Raw genomic sequence first — 18,063 nt, 5'->3', positions numbered from 1 at the left:
CTTTTCCACCGCTGGGTTCCCAATGGGAACCGGTTCAGTTCTTTTCCACCGGTTGGTTCCCAGTGGGAACCGGTTCAGTTCTTTTCCACCGCTGGGTTCCCAATGGGAACCGGTTCAGTTCTTTTCCACCGGTTGGTTCCCAATGGGAACCGGTTCAGTTCTTTTCCACAGCTGGGTTCCCAATTGGAACCGGTTCAGTTCTTTTCCACACGTTGGTTCCCAGTGGGAACCGGTTCAGTTATTTTCCACAGCTGGGTTCCCAACGGGAACCGGTTCAGTTCTTTGTGCTTCTTAGTCCACGAGCCAGAGCTCCAAATTTGGAACTTTAATTAATTAATTGAGTGTAGCAAAACTATACCTATATTAAATTGTTATCACAATGAAACTTTCCCGGTTGAGTACTTACACGAAGACAATGATTTATTGTATAACACCTTTTAATTTGTTTAAATATTATGCAAATGAAGCATTATATAGGAAAATATGCAAAAAATTGGAAAATATGAAAAAGCTACTATACTGTGGAAGGGTTATCATATTAATTTACTTATATTGATCCTATAAACAATTTAATATAGGTACAGTTTTGCCCACTCGATTCATAATTATCGTTCCAATATTGGGAGCTCTGGCTCATGGACTAATACCACAAAGAACTGAAACACCGGTGGAAAAGGGGGTCTCAGTTACCGCCATCATCATCACACTGGTTGGTGAGGATCCGGTTTCTGGAGCAGTGACAGAGCAGCTGAACAGACCCCGACAACAAAACAAACGCCCTCAGAGGGTCACATTATAGTACAGCAGTGAGTGGTTCTCAACCTGTGGGTCTGGACCCCCCAGGGGAGATGAGACACATTGTGAGCTTGTACATCTGGTATTCAAGCACGTAGCACTAACCCCTCTCTCTGTTTCTGGCGCCCCCTACTGGTATTATTAAGTAACATACTCGTGCTCATGACTGATACATGACTGATTGACTGATACAAACGGAAACGGAGATTGCTGGTTGTAGGAGTGGTTGCGCCACTCAAAAAAGCCAGCATGGCAGTGAGGCCCATTTTTAAGGACAAGCTTAAGATGCTTCTTAAGATCTCGAGGGGCCATCTATGCCTTCAATAAAAATCTAAAGAGTGGATTACGTCGGGGACAGTAATATGAGATTTTGTGCTGGTGAATGCAGGGGTGGGGGTGTCCAGTGCCGGTTCTAGGCCTTTTGAGGCCCTAGGCAACATATTTTTCTGATCCCCCCTCCTGCCAGAAAAAATTGTAAATTTGCCATGAAAATGCTTCAATCTGGTGCACTTTGAGATCAAAATTAAGAAGCTAGGTGGGGGCCACATGTGGCCAGTAGCCCATGTAAGGGATAGGGGATACATGAAAAAATATATACAATAGCATGCCGTTTTTCATCATTTTTGAGGATTTGAAAAAAATGAAAAAATGAAAAAAACGTTGGGTTATAGCCCATGTTTTTTGAAATTTTGAAAAAAAAAGTTATCCTCGTTTCTCATCATTTTGAACCATGGGCTATAGCCCATATCGTACGGCATACTATAGCACGCCGTTTTTCATCATTTTTGAGGATTTGGAAAAAAAACCCCGAAGGTGTAAAATCCAGTGTGCATTTTTTTTATTTGACCTTTTATGTTATGTATCTTATGAAAGTAACATTTTCTTATCCAATTCGAAATACAATCCTTTGTTTGACTGGATAGAGGGAGAAAAAAAAAGTACACCCTACTAACGGAGCTTATAGTCTAACGTGGTGCAGTGATCGTGTCCGTTAAGTCTCTCACCAAGCTGTGCTCTCAGGATGATCAGCATGTTAATTCCCACTATACGTAATAAAACCACTTGTTTTTCCCAATGCTGCACCCTCTCTGCGGCTGATGAAATAAACACATCACAAAACAAAGATACACAAAAACAAGTGAGAATTACCATTGGCAAAATTTGGCATCTTGCATTCCTTACCGGATTTCAAGGCTATTGATGGAAAACACAACATGAAAGTATATAGTGTGCTGGACTGGTACCATGTTGTTAACAGCACCAATATGCTTATGTCGTCAAATAATCGGTTCTATACACTCTGGGGGTTCTTGAAAATTATTTTGTTTTGGTCCAGGTTGTGTTTTTAGGTACAAATACTGGCAGCAAAATCTGGATATTAAATGTTCTGATTCTGAAAAAGGTTATTTTTACATTTGTAACATCTACAAACTGACTTAAAAGGAAAAACAATCTATAGCCAAGTCAGCAAACAAACAAAAAACTCCTTTTAGAATATTTACAATATTTTTTTTTAACCAACACACAGACGTAAAAGGTGTTCAAAAGCATTGATTTACGCATAGTTTTTTTTTAAAAATACCATCAAAAAACCTCAAAAATGGAGTTGGGTGGTTTCTTCCGGACAGCAAGGATACGTTTTATTTGATTTGGTTCGTGTGCCGTTATGTGAGGCGTTTGTGTGAACTAGGACATTAAGCAACTAGTCGACTAGTAAATCCACTAGTTGACCTTGTTGGTACTAGTTGATAAGAAAAATAAAAAATAAAATATTCTTCTCCCGATTTTGTAGGCCTCAAGATCAGGTAGAATATAGTTATAGTCACCAATGTACACAGTTTTTAAATGTACAAATATTTATTTCCAAAAAAACCCAAAAAACAACTAGCCGACTAGTAAACTAGGCAACTAGTCGACTAGTAAAAAATGACTTAGAAGTGAATGCCCTGGTGTGAAGCCGAACTATAACACAGCGGGTTTATCTGTGTTTCATGGGTTCTTGTTCTTGTTGATGTGTCGGGAGTGTGTGTGCACGGCCTCCACGAAGGCCGCCACGCTCTCCGGGTCCATGTCGGGGTACATGCCGTGGCCCAGGTTGGCGATGTACCCCCGGGTACCGAAACCCTCCACCATCTTCTTCACGATGTCCGAGATACGCTCCTGGAGGGGGGGGGGGGGAAACCAAGATGGTGAAACGTTATACAGGGGACACAAAAAACCGTTTAGATTACCGGTAGATTAGATTCAATGTATTGGACAGGAGGGTTCATCTTTTGGTGTTTTTACCCTTCTGGGGTAGTTGTTGCTAAGTACAGTTATATGGCAGCATAAAAATGTTTTTTTTAGAGTTAGTTCGTTTTTAGAATCGGCCTCAGTCCTAACTCCTAAATGGGTAAAAAGAGAACCTGATGATATGCTAAAGTGGTGGTTCTGTATGCATATGTATTTGGCTGCAGGGAAATGATGTCAGATTTCTCTTCTTTGTGTCCCTTTATTCCTATACATGGAGTTTTGTGTCAGCCATGCCCAAATATGGAGCGTTGTGAGGTCAGAACAGGCCTGCTTATGGAGTTCTGCATCAGGCAATGCCCAAATATGGAGCGTTGTGAGGTCCGAACAGGCCTGCTTATGGAGTTCTGCATCAGGCAATGCCCAAATATGGAGCGTTGTGAGGTCAGAACAGGCCTGCTTATGGAGTTCTGCATCAGGCAATGCCCAAATATGGAGTGTTGTGAGGTCAGAACAGGCCTGCTTATGGAGTTCTGCATCAGGCAATGCCCAAATATGGAGCGTTGTGAGGTCAGAATAGGCCTGCTTATGGAGTTCTGCATCAGGCCATGCCCAAATATGGAGCGTTGTGAGGTCAGAACAGGCCTGCTTATGGAGTTCTGCATCAGGCAATGCCCAAATATGGAGTGTTGTGAGGTCCGAACAGGCCATGCAGGGGCCCTGTCCAGACGAGCCCGGGAGGTCTTTTTAGTGGCGGTTCTGGACAACCGTGGGTCCGACCGACTCGACACCGGGCACTGCACTCCCTGAGGGCGTGTGGAATTTGAATTTGAAGTCGGTGGGGCGAACGGTTCTGGAGTTACGTGGATTACAGACAGACGTACACACAGACTGTATGCATTTATAGTTGGAGGTTGGAGGAGGTTACCTTGGGTCCGTAGAGCGCACATGGATCCATGTTCCCCTGCAGGCTGACCTTACCCCCTGTACGTTCCCTGAAAATGCACACACACGCGCACACACACACACACACACACACACACACACACACACACACACACACACACACACACACACACACACACACACACACACACACACACACACACACACACACACACACACACACACACACACACACACACACACACACACACACGTCAATTGGGGCCCGTGCACGCTGCATCGGCGCAATACACACAAACAAAAGCAGCCTGAACAACGTGAAGTGTTTCGGCCGGTACAGCAGTTGTGTCAGAAATGGTTGAAATGAACTAAATGAATAGTTTATTTGGATCTTTTTCAGTGAGACGTTGGATTAGGAGAGTCTGTTTTTGCATGTGGAGAGAGGCTCGTTTGGGTTGTCTCGTTGTGTCCCGAGAGGCAGCTGAACGAACGGGTCAAACGCAGGTCAGACTGTGAGACGCACCGGCTGACCCAGAGAGTTCAGAGTGGACTTAAGTAGAAGGGATCACAGCGGCTTGGGCTTTGTAAGATGTTGCGTGTGTGTGTGTGTGTGTGTGTGTGTGTGTGTGTGTGTGTGTGTGTGTGTGTGTGTGTGTGTGTGTGTGTGTTTCCACAATGTTTATGTGCAAAACCACAGTGAGATATCACTCGATATAGAGTAAAAACTCTGGACCTTTGCCTACACACACACGTATGCGTTTCTCTCTCACGTACAGTTTTATGACGTTTCTGCTCTGGACTAATGATATTAAATAATAAGCACTCAAGCCTGAGGAAGGTCGCAAGACCGAAACGTTGCTTCTTAAATGAATGCTCTCTACCCAGCAGGTGGCGCTGTGGCGGGTGTCCCTCCTTTCCACGTTGTAAATGCCTCGTCGTCATCGCACCTGCTCCAAATTAGTGTTCAAAAGTGATAATGTGGGAATAGAGAGTGACTGACCTGACACACAGGTAGGTGTGTGTGTGTGTGTGTGTGTGTGTGTGTGTGTGTGTGTGTGTGTGTTACCGTGCCGACGAGGGGTCAATGGTCCAGTCCAGTCCGACGACCTCGTAGTGAGACTGAGACAGGTCCTCTAGGGCGTAGTGCGCGTCCTTGGCAAAGACGATCTGTGCGGACGGACACACACACACACGCACACACACACACAGACACACACAGACACACACACACACACACAGCTTGACAAAACGCCAGGCTAGGAAAGGCCCCCCTTTTTCACCAAAATAACTTTGGTTCTTAATTATTTTTTTATAGTATGTTTGGTTCCAGTTCCGAACCAGCTTTTAGGCATTAATTTGGTTAAATAATTAGGCAGGAAAAATAAGAAGGTAAACGGTTCAACCCTCATATATACTCTAAGGTTCAACCCTATAATATACTCTAAGGTTCAAGCCTCATATAATATACTCTAAGGTTCAACCGTGGTGTAAGAGTGTCCATAATGCAGCCATGCACACAGAGTTGGAGTAGAGTACTTTGAGTTGGAGCAACATGCACCATTTGTGGCACAATGGCTCCACCTGTTGGTGGCATATCATATCACATCGTGTGAACTGTGTGTAGAAGAGTGCGTGGCTGTCCGGCAGAAACTATAGCTCCTTTTTTTTTTTAACCCATTTAGACCTGGAAATTTAAAGATTTGCGCCACATTTTCACAATTATTCTGAAATCTAAAGTATAACATCAACACCAAAAGGGGTTCCCGCCCAGAATGGGTTAATATAGAAAGTAACTAAGTACTGTACTTAACAGTTTGAGGTACTTTCACTGTACTGGAGTATTTACAATTCCCAGTACTTTTTTACTTCTACTCCACTACACCTCGGGTCCAAATACTGTACTTTTACTCCACCACATACATATTTGTAAACTTTAGTTACTTTGTAGATTTTTTAAAGATATTCTTTTGGCTTTTCTACCTTTATTGATAGATATAGAGATACAAGTGAAGAATGACAGGGAAGAGAGAATACCAGGACGTACCAATGGTGAGAGGAGACATACTGTACTGTACCTTCAGCTTGTCTTTGACACCTCTCACCGTCCATGGTCTGAATCCTTCAGCTCGTCTTTGACCTTGTGTGTCCTCTCACCGTGTGTGTGACCAAAGTGTTTGTGCGCGCTCGCGTGCGCGCTCGCGTGCGTGTGTGTGTGTGTGTGTGCGTGTGCGCGTGTGCGCGTCCTCTCACCATGGGTATGTCCTGGTCTGAGTCCTTCAGCTTGTCTTTAACCCTTCGTGCGATGTCTCGTAGGTAGGGCAGGGAGAACTCCTTGAACTCCACCGGCCCCAGGATGCCGGCGTTGGACTCAAACACCTGCAGAGCCTGCAGGGCAAGGAGAACGGGCCGGTTAGCAGAGAAACGATGTATTACCCAAAGAGTTATATATATATATAAAACTAGAGAGGGAACCAGGAGCGACATAACCCGCCCCCCCCCCCGGACACTTGAAGCCTTTTATTTAGGTGCTAGTATACAGAACGACTAACGTTTCGACCTAGAAGGTCTTCATCAGAGTCGTGACTCTGATGAAGACCTTTCAGGTCGAAGAATTGTTTATGCCGTTGGCCTGTTTATGTGTAAACTTGAAACATTATTGTACTGTAAAAAGGTCTCTTTTTGCCTTGATCTTTTTTTTAACATAACAGTATTAGTTTACTATAATTAGATTAATACCTTGATCTTTATCTTTTTTTAGTATAATAGCATTAGTTTACTATAATTAGATTAATACCTTGATTTTTATCTTTTTTTAGTATAATAGTATTAGTTTACTATAATTAGATTAATACACGATAATCAACACTAACACTTTAATTTAGAAACACAGCCAAATCAAAACATAGTACACACGTGTTCAATCAATTATTCAATCAAAGCAAACGGCACAAACAACATTAGTTTGCCTCTTCTACAAAAATGACAAGTAACAAGTTACTGTCGCATTTTTTCCATTCTCACCACGGAGTGCCAGAGTCGGTATAGGCCAATCAGAGGCAGGCGGCGGGGCGTCACCATGCCTATGCTCGGACGTAGAATACATATATACGCTGTGTGAATATGGTCTATTATTGGACTGGATCCCCTACCTGGGCCCCTGCAGCCACCTGCCCCAGCAGGTATTCCACCACCACGTCAGTCAGCATCCTCAGCAGCATGTGGCTGGCCTCCGGGTGGCGGTAGAGCCAGCGCTTGGCCTTAGAGAGCGTCTTGGAGCCGCCGCCCTCGATCATGTAGCCCATGAGCGTCCACTGGGGAGGAGGAGGACAGAGGAGTGTTGACTTTAACCCATTCTGACCTGAGATCAGATTCATACGAGGTTTCCACTGGACACACACTGGTCTGATTAACCCATTCTGACCTGAGATAAGATTCTAAAAAAATGTCGATTTTTCAAAAATAGCAGACCTATAAGCTCGTAGCGCGCCACTCGGTGGCGCGCTATGAGCTTGTAGATCTGCTATTTTTCAATAGCTAAAGCACGACATGATGCTAACACCAAAATGGGTTCCCGTTCAGAATGGGTAAACAGCAACAGTTAAGATTTTTGGTTTTAGTCACAAGTCTCTTGAATAGTTCTTCGTTTAGGTTTAGTCACATTTTTTTAAGTCACCTGGAATGTTTCTTTTCAAAATCTTTTTTTTATTGTAATTTAAATAGTATAGATCTCAGGAAAGCACGGGGCAGACATAATGAAAAGAGTATTATTGCACAAATCATGCCCCTTCAAGACAAAAGAAAAAAACATTTCCTCCCCTTCAAGTCCCAATTTTAGTAAAGCCAATTCCCAATTCCCCTGCAGCCTCTGTACGAGTACTCCATCTCTGCTAAACCCCCACAATCAGTTATTGGGATGGTGAAGAAATCATAAGATTTTAGTCGATTTAAATGTATTTTGGCGGGCCTTGATGCCGTCACAATGACTGACTTTACACTTGCTGAAAATAGCCGATCTACAAGCTCACCGCGCGTCGCGAGTTTGTGTACCAAGTGTAAAATGACTTGCAGTACTGGATATCTTGTCCACTATCTTGTCCCTTCCTAACATTTTAGTTTTTATTTGTTGGCGAAATTGTCAGCATATTTAGTCTTAGTTTTAGTCATCATGGCTTAGTTTTAATTTAGTTTCCATTTGAGTTTTTTGTCAGTGAAGGTAGTCGACGAACATTTGTCATAGAATTAGTCGACGAAATCATATCGTCATAGTGTTGATTTTGACAGTAAGCCGTAGTCTTTTGACAAATGCATTTAGTTTTAGTATTGTTTTTAGTCGTCCGACTATGAAATGTTTTATTGTTAGTGTCGTTTTAGTGGACTAAATATCATACGATTTTAGTCAACTAAATCTACAGTTGATTTTGGCGACAGGCCTTGATGCTGTCACAATGGCTGATTGTAGACTTTGTTGCATGCTGAAAATAGCCAATCTACAGTACAAGCTCACGAGGCGTTGTGAGCTCATAGATCTGCTATGTTCAAGCATAACATGACTTGTCTTTTAGTTCTACTGGATCTCGCCTCCACTAGTCTTCATAGCTTTGTTTTTATTTAGTCTGTGTTAGTGAGAAAAGGTACCTATAGTCGCCGGACATTTTTCACCATAGTTTTAGACATAAAAACACTGCTAAACAATAATTATAGATGCACTTGTTTCTTGTATGCATATGTTTTGGTTTTGTCTCGTAGTGTAATGTGCTTCGGTTTCGTTGTTGTGTTTAGTGTGGGGACTTTCGGATGAAAATTAGCATCTTTGCTAAATCCGGTGTGTTTACATTGTATTTGAATTGTAATGTCCATTGCCCCATGCATTGTCCCGTCGAAATAAACAAATAAAAGTAAGGCAAGTAAGTAAGACTTCCCCTAGGGTAGGTACCCTCACAAAAACAAGCAGTAATCCTAGTCTCTCTAAACTGCCTCCCCCTGGCCAGCCGGGGCGCCTGATGGAGGGGAAAAGGAACTGGTTGGAATAACGTGTTCCTTCCACGCGCTCTACGTCCAACCAGGGAAACTCCCCCCCTGTCAGGTGTAAAAGGAGCAACTTGGACTCCTCATGCATGAAGGAAGCATGAGTTCAAGTCCGTTGCTCTCCCCAGGTTGGCGGAGGGTGTGTTAGAGCCCAGGATCACATTAGATCATTGACACGGGGGTGAAAAATGGGTTACAAAATCGTGGGATAAAAAGACCGCTCACCGGCGCTCCGGTGAACCCGATGAGCGGCACCTTGCCCTCGATCTTGTGTCTGGTCAGGGTGAGAGCCTTGAACACGTAGCCCAGCTCCTTCTGGACGTCCACCTTGGTGTTCAGCCTCTGGAGATCCTCGGGCTCCTGCAGAGGCTCTGGGAAGCTGGGGCCTTTACCGGGAACCATCTGCACCTCCATGCCCATGGCCTGGAGGGAGGAGGTGGGACACGGACGCACGTTTAATACATTTAACCCATTTCGACCTGGGAACGATTCTACAAATTTGTAGAAGACATTTCTTACCCAGAAGCAAAGATTTGAGTTAAAAACTCAGAAAGAATATATATTCAAAGATTTGCAGCACATTTTCGCAGACCTATACAAGCTCAAGTGCCGCGCTATGAGCTTGTATGATTCGAATCGTCTCGTGAGTCGAGTGAAAACCGCTACACGCCCAGTGGCGAGGTGATGGTTGTTTACCTGAGGTATAACCAGGATGTCTGAGAAGATGATCGCAGCATCGAAGGGGAAACGTCTCAGAGGCTGAGAGGAAGGAAAAGAACAAAATACACTTTGGATAAAATGCTGCCCTGGCTTAGTTTATGTTACTGTATCTTACATCTACAGTATAAATGCACCAAGTCTCTGCCCGGGCTCTGGACACCAGAGCCCCTGCCCGGGCTCCATGGAACTGGCCTGTCCTGACATCTGCATAGACTCCATAATTATTTGGGCATCCCTAACAAAGAACTCCATATATGGGCATAAAAGGGACACAACTGGGTGGGGCATTCATTTCCAACTTGCATCGTTCCAAGTACTAAGTACGTAGTAAGTGTCAGTTTGTGATCTTTTTAGAAAGAGTTTGTGGAACAGGACTCAAGCTTAATTGGTAGAAATCAAAGAAAAACTAAGTAAACGTCTACCTGTAATGTGAGCTCACAGCACGCCTGTGGAGACTGGCAGGTCTCGAAGAAGTCTTTTCCCGCCCTCGACTCGCGGAACTCTGCACACAAACGGGACAATAGATTATTATAATATTAATAGTCATCTTTTTATAGACTTGAAAGCTCACGTGTTCCTTTTAACCCATTTTGGCCTGACATAGAAATTTAAAAAATATATTTTTTTTTCTCCTACCTGGCAGGTAGCGTCCAGCCTGTCTCATGCACCACACGGGGACATGCGGGGTTTCCTGGCCTCGCGCAGCGCGCAGGAACACGTCGTTCTGCAGCTGGGGGAAGTCTTTGGGACTGGACGGGGGGGAAAAAATGACAAAACGATGGACATCATGAAATGAGCATTTATATGCCAGGTAGCCCCCGGACCAACCAGCCTGTGTGATTTCTGGTCTAGAGGGGAAGGGCGCGGATTGCCGGCACAAAAAAACAGACAACCGGTGGATCCTATCGTTTCACCATCTGAGTGCTCTCACTACCTCCAAATATGGATCGAACTAACCTTTACAATCTCCATATTTGGGCCCGGGCTGACCTAGATAACAACAGATATATGTCTAGTGTTGACATCAGGTCAATATAGAACTCCATATATGGATATATATATAGACGACTGGCTTTGTCATCGTGACAAGCATCCAGCCAAGCCATATATGAAGACTGGTTATTACCATTAAGATCAGAGTAGATCCATCCGCCTTCCGTAGTATAGTCAGGATATTTGGCCTTTTATACAACCCAGATATCGTCGCGTCAGGGATTATTTCTAAGACATCTCGATCCTTCTTCCCGACCTCGACACACGTCACCAAAATGGCGGACGACGGCGGCGGTAGAGGAGGTTTTCGCGGGGGTTTCGGCGGCAGGGGCGGGGGGGGGCCGCGGTGGGCGCGGCCGGGGGGGGCGTGGTGGTCGCGGGGGACGCGGAGGCCGCGGCGGCGGCAAGGCCGAGGAGAAGGAGTGGGTCCCGGTCACCAAGCTGGGCCGCCTCGTCAAGGACGCCAAGATCACGTCCCTGGAGCACGTCTACCTCTACTCGCTGCCCGTCAAGGAGGCGGAGGTCATCGACGCCTTCTTGGGCGCCGCCCTGAAGGACGAGGTGCTGAAGATCATGCCGGTGCAGAAGCAGACGCGGGCCGGCCAGCGCACGCGCTTCAAGGCCTTCGTGGCCGTCGGAGACGGCGGCGGCCACGTGGGCCTGGGCGTCAAGTGCTCCAAGGAGGTGGCGACCGCCATCCGCGGCGCCATCGTCCTGGCCAAGCTGTCCGTGGTGCCCGTCCGGCGGGGCTACTGGGGCAACAGGATGGGCGCGCCCCACACGGTGCCCTGCAAGGTGACGGGCCGCTGCGGCTCCGTCGCGGTGCGCCTCATCCCCGCGCCGCGCGGCACCGGCATCGTGTCGGCGCCCGTGCCCAAGAGGCTGCTCGCCATGGCGGGCGTGGAGGACTGCTACACGTCCGCCAGCGGGTCCACGGCCACGCTGGGAAACTTCGCCAAGGCCACCTTCGACGCCATCTCCAAGACCTACAGCTACCTGACCCCTGACCTGTGGAAGCCCACGCTCTTCGCCAAGTCTCCCTACCAGGAGTTCACCGACCATCTGGCCAAGAACCACCACACCGGGGCGTCGGCGCAGAGGGCCACGCCTCCTGCCCCGCCCTCCTCCTAAACACATTTTTACAGAATATAATATAAAAATAAAAAAAATACATCTCCATTCTGACCTGAGATCGGATTCTAAAAATGTTCTTCTACATCCTGACAGTTTTCTGAAAAAGCTATGTTTCTATATGTCAGTCGTTCTTCGATTTTTCAAAAAAATAGCAGACCCACAAGCTCGTAGCGCGCCACTCGGTGGCGCGCTTACGAGCTTGTAGTTCTGCTATTTTTCAATAGCTAAAGCATAACATAATGCTAACACCAAAAGGGGTTCCCGCCCCAGAATGGGTTAAGTTCTTATACCGGACGGACACCACTGTGGCGTGTTCTAAACTCGGAACAACCAGTCGTAATCGAGTAGTATTTTAGACCCACCTTTAATTACAGCATTACAGCATTTACTCAAGATGTTATTTTAAAATGTACCTTTTTCCTGCTGAACATGGACAGTTGCGATTAACCACTTTGCAAACCCAGAATTAAATTGTTACTTTAAAAATATCTATCTATGGTTTAGCCGCGGTCCAGGCACCTTGGCTGGTAATCCAGCATGACAGTGTGTTGCGGGTTCGAGGCCCGACCCTGACAAACTTTGCTGCGTCTCACCCCCCCCCCCACCCCGCCCCACCCCACCCCATATCCCTCCCTGTTTCCTGTCAAGCTACTATATCTATCTATCAATAAAGGCAAAAAAAGCCCCAAAACATATTAAAAAAATAGTCTAAACATTTTTTAAATAATTACAAGCTGTGACACATGTGCTTGTAAATCTGCCATTTGGTGTAGATTGAAAAAGAACACACCAAGTACGCTGCAATTTTAATTAAGTAATAGAGGCTACGTGGCTAAAGTGAAGTGATATATATACCAAAAACTATTATCAAAGTGTACCGTGGGCCGTGGCACAGCTTCTGTTGACTCTTATCTGTAGTGCATGCTCCTCCAGAGCGACCACTCCTCTCCTCTCTTATCGCTCAGACCAGCAGTGGAACGGTAACGGTTGAATGAAAAGATGTGAGGAAGCCAGCCGGCTGTCACAAATATTACAGTACATCATATAATCGCCTTAAAACGAAATTATTTGAGATAATCGCAATAATCGTCACAATCTTTTCTGCGTTGAATTTTTCATATATATATTTTCAAACATTTCCCCAAAAATATTTGGGCCAGTTCAGAGCTTGTAGATCGGCTATTTCCCACTATGAATGGTTTTTCGGACTTTGTTACATTTCTTTGTATATTTAGGCTATTTGTCATTATCTCCTCTGTCACAGCCTTAAAAGCCAAACGGAAATTCCCAATTCCCAATGGAACTGCAAACTGTCGCTAACGTCAAAGTGTTCCATTAAGAACGATGCGGATGACCGTACGTCATCATTACGTTCTGTTAAACAATGCTGCTATAATGTGACATGTCAGGTGTACTGTAGCCTATACTTACAGTATAAGCTCGTCCTTGTCCATGGTGATGATGATGAGAAGAACAACAAGATGGTTTCTCCACAAGATGATCTAGTGTTGTTCTTCTAATCTGCACTGTCTGTCTGTCGCCACACTGTCTGTCTGTCTCCCTCCACACTGTCTGTCTGTCTGTCTCTGTCTGTCTGTCATTCAAAAAAGTCCTTCCTCTTGCACAACACACACACACAACCACTGCTTCAGGGCGCGGCCATCTTTGCGTGCTCACGTGATCGTTCATCACGTGCTCGTCGCTCTGCTATACGTACGGGCCCAATCACAGCGCGTGCTTGGCTGCACAAGCGCACTACTAGATGGCCAATCACAGCGTCTCCTCTGGATGTCGCTCGCTCGTGCATCATTCTGAATCTGAACAGTTCAGTTTCCTTGTGTGTGTGTGTGTGTGTGTGTGTTTCATTCACAACTGGTGTGTCAGATATGTAAAAGTAAACTATTCACAATCTATGCGTTTAGCAGACGCTCTTTAGTCTTAATCCAGAGCGATTTACATTAAGCACATCGTACTATGGAAGTAAAAACATGACATTATTCGGCACACATAACATGCCATCAAGTTTGTACTTCCATACCGTAACTCCCTCCGGGTTGCGCTTGCAGTTACATGCCATCCCGAATGTGTTCACGGTCGGAGCCCGAGTAAACTTGAGAGTAAGTACCGTGGCAAACTTACAAATAATATTTCGTCTTACTAGTACTACTTACTATAGGCTACATGCAAATGCAATACAGTCGTCAAGTTGCACTGTTTGTGACGTTACCAATTCAAGAGCTACACGGAGTGTGTGCAAACATAAGCACGTGCGTGCGTATTTTTGCAAACAAACACGTGCGTGCGTATGTTTGCAAACATTAAGAAGCGAGTAGGACAGGTCTACGCGCCGTGAGCCGGTTTAACGTGAGAGCAGATCAACTTGAAATCTCAATGACGGAGGCGCGCCGTGTCTGGTGGCCTTGAGTGAGGCACCGCCGAGCGAGGCGCTAGCCGAGCGAGTCGCCGTGCCGAGCGTTGCGACGGCCACCAGACCCGACTCAGCGCCGTCCCGATAGGCAGAGAATAGTATATATTAGTAGCCCCTAGTTTCATTTGCGAGGACAGCTACGCGTTCTGTCGCCGTTAGAACATCTGCGCCGAAGACGCCGTTTCCACGGCGACGGATGATGTCATTTCATTTTGATCTGATTTCATCCAAATCTGATACACCTGCCCTACATACATATATTGTACAGTTAGTGTGTGCGTGGGTGTGCTTATACGAGGTGCATCATGCATGTGAGTGAGTACAACAACACATTACAGTAAGCATGTATTAGACACAAGCTCTTTTCCAGAACGACTTTAAATACAAAGTTCCAGATCCGAGTAGTAAATGTTATGAAACCTCGTCAATAATGAGTCTTGAGTTAAATGTTCATAATCTAACAAGATCTTTGCTACCAAACTATATAATTGACACGTAAAACAAATGCTAACATGACTACTGCTGTATTGTACCTGTATACGTATGGTTATTGCTGTATAGGCCTCTTTTTACTATTATGCTTTACCTTATAATGCTGCTGTGATCGCTTGAATTACCCTCCAGCGGGATTAAAAAGTTAATTATCCAACAGCCAAAAGAAGACACAGATGTATAGGTTGCCAACATACACCATGTATGAAGAGGGTCTTTCCCAGCTCCGAGGGCAAAAAGACGGAGTAAAGGTAACGTTACTCATTGTAAGTTATCTGATGAACAATGATGAATATGTTTAAGGATATTGACAATTATTATCCCATTGCTGAAAACGGCAGCACTGGCGTTACACACTATAAGACAAACACACTTGGAATGGGAAATAGAGAGAGGAAAATGGAATTCGTAGTTATTTGTATAATGACTTTGTATTTGTATTGTGTGTTTGAGCTGACAAGGCTCGCTTAATCAGTCACCTTAATTCAAGTAGTTTTTTTTATGATATATATTCTGTCTGGCATGTCATGTGGTCTACCTGCAAAGCCTTTGAGATCTACTGGTAGATCGCGATCTACCTTCTGGGCACCCCTGCTTTAGGTGGTGACATGAGAGCTGATTCACCAGGTTTGCACAAGTGATTATGAGCAGATTAACAATTGAAATAGTAGTTCAAATATGCCAATATGACAGTCTACAATCCCACATTCGGGGCTACGATACAAATTCTGTAATTTTGGAGAAATGTCACACGATATACAGTGTACACAGTATACCGTGTGTGTATATACTGATGTGATTCAGCAAACATCTTGCATCTCTGTCAGGTCATAAATGCATTCATCTAACGAATGAATATGTCAATGGACACCTATACGAAACACTGTCTTTATTTTAACTGTAGAGGACATTGTGCCAAGTTTGGGTCTTACTCATCTAGTAAATCTATAGTATAAAGATTATACTATCGATTATACCGCTGACCTTATTCACTCCTTTAAAACTATATGCTTATAGATTGCTCCTTGCCGCTCTCCACTACAACGCAGAGCGTGGTGTGCTGTGCCATGCGGATGGAGAACCTGTGGTCAGGGTTAAATGACTGCTCTCTGTGCTATGAGAAGACTGCTCCCACATACAGTAAGTTACTACTCTCTGTGCTATGAGAAGACTGCTCCCACATACAGTAAGTTACTACTCTCTGTGATATGAGAAGACTGCTCCCACATACAGTAAGTTACTACTCTCTGTGCTATGAGAAGACTGCTCCCACATACAGTAAGTTACTACTCTCTGTGCTATGAGAAGACATTTATATAGCGCCGCTTTACATAGATCGTGTATTACATTCACCCATTCACACACATTCATACACCAATTGCGGCGGAAGCCATGCAAGGCACCAACCAGCACATTGGGAGCAATTTGGGGTTCAGTGTCTTTGCCCAAGGACACTTCGACAAGTAGACAGGAGGAGGAGGAGCCGGGATTCGAACCGCCGACCCATGGATCATTGGACGATCATTGGCTCTACCTCTTGAGCCACAGTCGCCCCTTTCTGCATTGACATTACCATGTCTTTTGCACCGTATAGTAGACTATATGTGGACACCCTGCAGAGGCTGGTTCTGGAGGAGGTGGTCTTCAGTCCTGGCCCATACCAGCAGCTGAGAGACCAAGTGGAAGTCCCTGAAAACCCCGTGTGCTGCTTTTGAGAGGCCCAACATACAGGAAGCCTCCAAATGGTCTCGCTACACACAGGAGCTGTAAGCAGCACCACCTGACCATATCAGAGGGGCTTGGGACACTGGTCTCAGTACCACCCTCTCTCACCGGGACCCTGGTCTCAGTACCACCCCCTCTCTCTCCATCACAGAAGGGTCCAGGAAACTGGCTCCAGTGGTGGTGAAGCATGGCCGTTCTTAGTTGGTGGAGTGATTTGTCTGGTGACTCAGAAAATGAACAAAACTCTGGCCTTTAAGTCACGAGAACAGGTCTGTGACATTGTTAGATGTCCGTGGCTGCACACCCTTCCTGCTTGTATTGTGGATTGCAAATGGTCCCCGTGAATAGATGAACGACATAATGGAAAGGACCTTGTAGGGAAATAATTTGCTGTAGTTATCAAGAATGAAGTATTGAATATTTCATTCAAATACAGCAGTATGATGAGAAGCCAAATGGATCAATACAAAAAAATACCAAACTAAGGCTTGATCCAATTGTGGTCCATGTTAAAATATTTGTAGGGTAGGTTATGAATGCAAATGTCTATTGTAATAACTGGTATGAATGAACATACATGTAAAATCACTACAAAACCTGTATCATTGTAGATGGTTTAAATGTACCCCTGCAGTCCTTTATGGTCTAGCAGTAATATGGAGCATAGCTGCACATCAAACCAGTTTTTGCCACTGGGAGATCAGGTTTCTGGCTCTGCTTCTGCACATTTTAACATAACCTGCATAACAGAGCAAAATAATATTCAGCAGCCATACTGAGTGTTCAGCACATACACATATCCCATTTTACATTGTTCTGGGTTGATTGTTTTGCCCATGCAATACTAGTATTATTGCCCATCTTCACCCGTATACATTACTTTTCAAACATGCAACATGTATGCATCATGTAGCAGTGATGTAAATAGGTTCTCAATTAAATAGAAATGTGCTTAGATGCTTTTTGAGTGGTGCAACCACTCCTACAACCAGCAATGTCTGTGTGTACCTGAGCACCAGTATATGACTATTACCGGTAGTACCAGTAGGGGTGTTGTGCCAGAAACAGAGAGAGAGAGATAGTGCTGTACTGTTGCCTGCTAATGAGAGAGGGAGAGGGGAGTTGCACCACTCGGTTCACACGGGTGTGATTTTTATTTCCATTTCTGCTAAGCAGCAAGCTATATTATAGCTTGCTGCTTAGCAGAAATGGAAATAAAAAGCTCTAACAATATTTTAAAATATATATTTTTGTGAACTGAAATCTAAACCTTAAATCTAAACAGTGAATTGTACCAACATATGCATGCATATGTATGTTATTTACAGACTGACAGTAATCCTGCTGTGTTATACTAACAATTATGTGATATTCCATACAATAAGCTAAACATTCACAACTACTACATTAATATAACTTTTGCCTCTTGGTTATAGTAAAAGACTATAGGTTCAAATAACACATTAGACTAGAGGACAAACCCATGCATGAACAGTGTCACTGTGTCAGTGACATGTTCCTCTACGGATCTACCCACTGAGGCACTGCAGAATAATGTCACAGGTACCAATGTCACTAATGGATCTGCTACTTTATTATCAATAGCGAACAACAGC

General features: G+C 44.7%; 1 protein-coding gene and 1 pseudogene across 2 annotated transcripts; one reads left to right on the top strand and one right to left on the bottom strand.

The window, feature by feature from the left end:
• Window positions 1-1,616: 1,616 nt before the first annotated feature.
• On the bottom strand, window positions 1,617-13,456 carry urod (uroporphyrinogen decarboxylase). Its single transcript, XM_080779327.1, has 10 exons — window positions 13,234-13,456; window positions 10,312-10,424; window positions 10,098-10,177; window positions 9,652-9,714; window positions 9,181-9,378; window positions 7,080-7,241; window positions 6,181-6,315; window positions 4,997-5,097; window positions 3,953-4,019; window positions 1,617-2,955 (listed from the first exon to the last, which is right to left on the bottom strand). Exons 1-10 carry the CDS (start codon window positions 13,254-13,256, stop codon window positions 2,785-2,787), a joined length of 1,113 nt encoding a protein of 370 aa, XP_080635453.1. The 5' UTR covers window positions 13,257-13,456; the 3' UTR covers window positions 1,617-2,784.
• LOC308325328 (small ribosomal subunit protein uS5-like) lies at window positions 10,944-11,799 on the top strand (annotated as a pseudogene). The gene has a single exon. The product of its transcript is annotated as a small ribosomal subunit protein uS5-like (transcript).
• Window positions 13,457-18,063: the final 4,607 nt, after the last annotated feature.

Source organism: Protomyctophum bolini, assembly GCF_963924005.1.
Source record: "Protomyctophum bolini genome assembly, chromosome: 12".
NCBI lineage: Eukaryota > Metazoa > Chordata > Actinopteri > Myctophiformes > Myctophidae > Protomyctophum > Protomyctophum bolini.
This window is presented reverse-complemented; position numbering and strand designations above follow the sequence as displayed.

Bases quoted from the DNA above. Each gene is read 5' to 3' on its own strand.
- urod (XM_080779327.1), bottom strand. From the start codon at position 13,256: ATGGACAAGGACGAGCTTATACT. The intron at 6,316-7,079 runs GTAGGGGATCCA...CTTGCCCTGCAG, and splicing joins AGGTGGCTGCAGGGGCCCAG to GCTCTGCAGGTGTTTGAGTC. The intron at 2,956-3,952 runs GTAACCTCCTCC...CCCCCCCTCCAG, and splicing joins GTGCGCTCTACGGACCCAAG to GAGCGTATCTCGGACATCGT.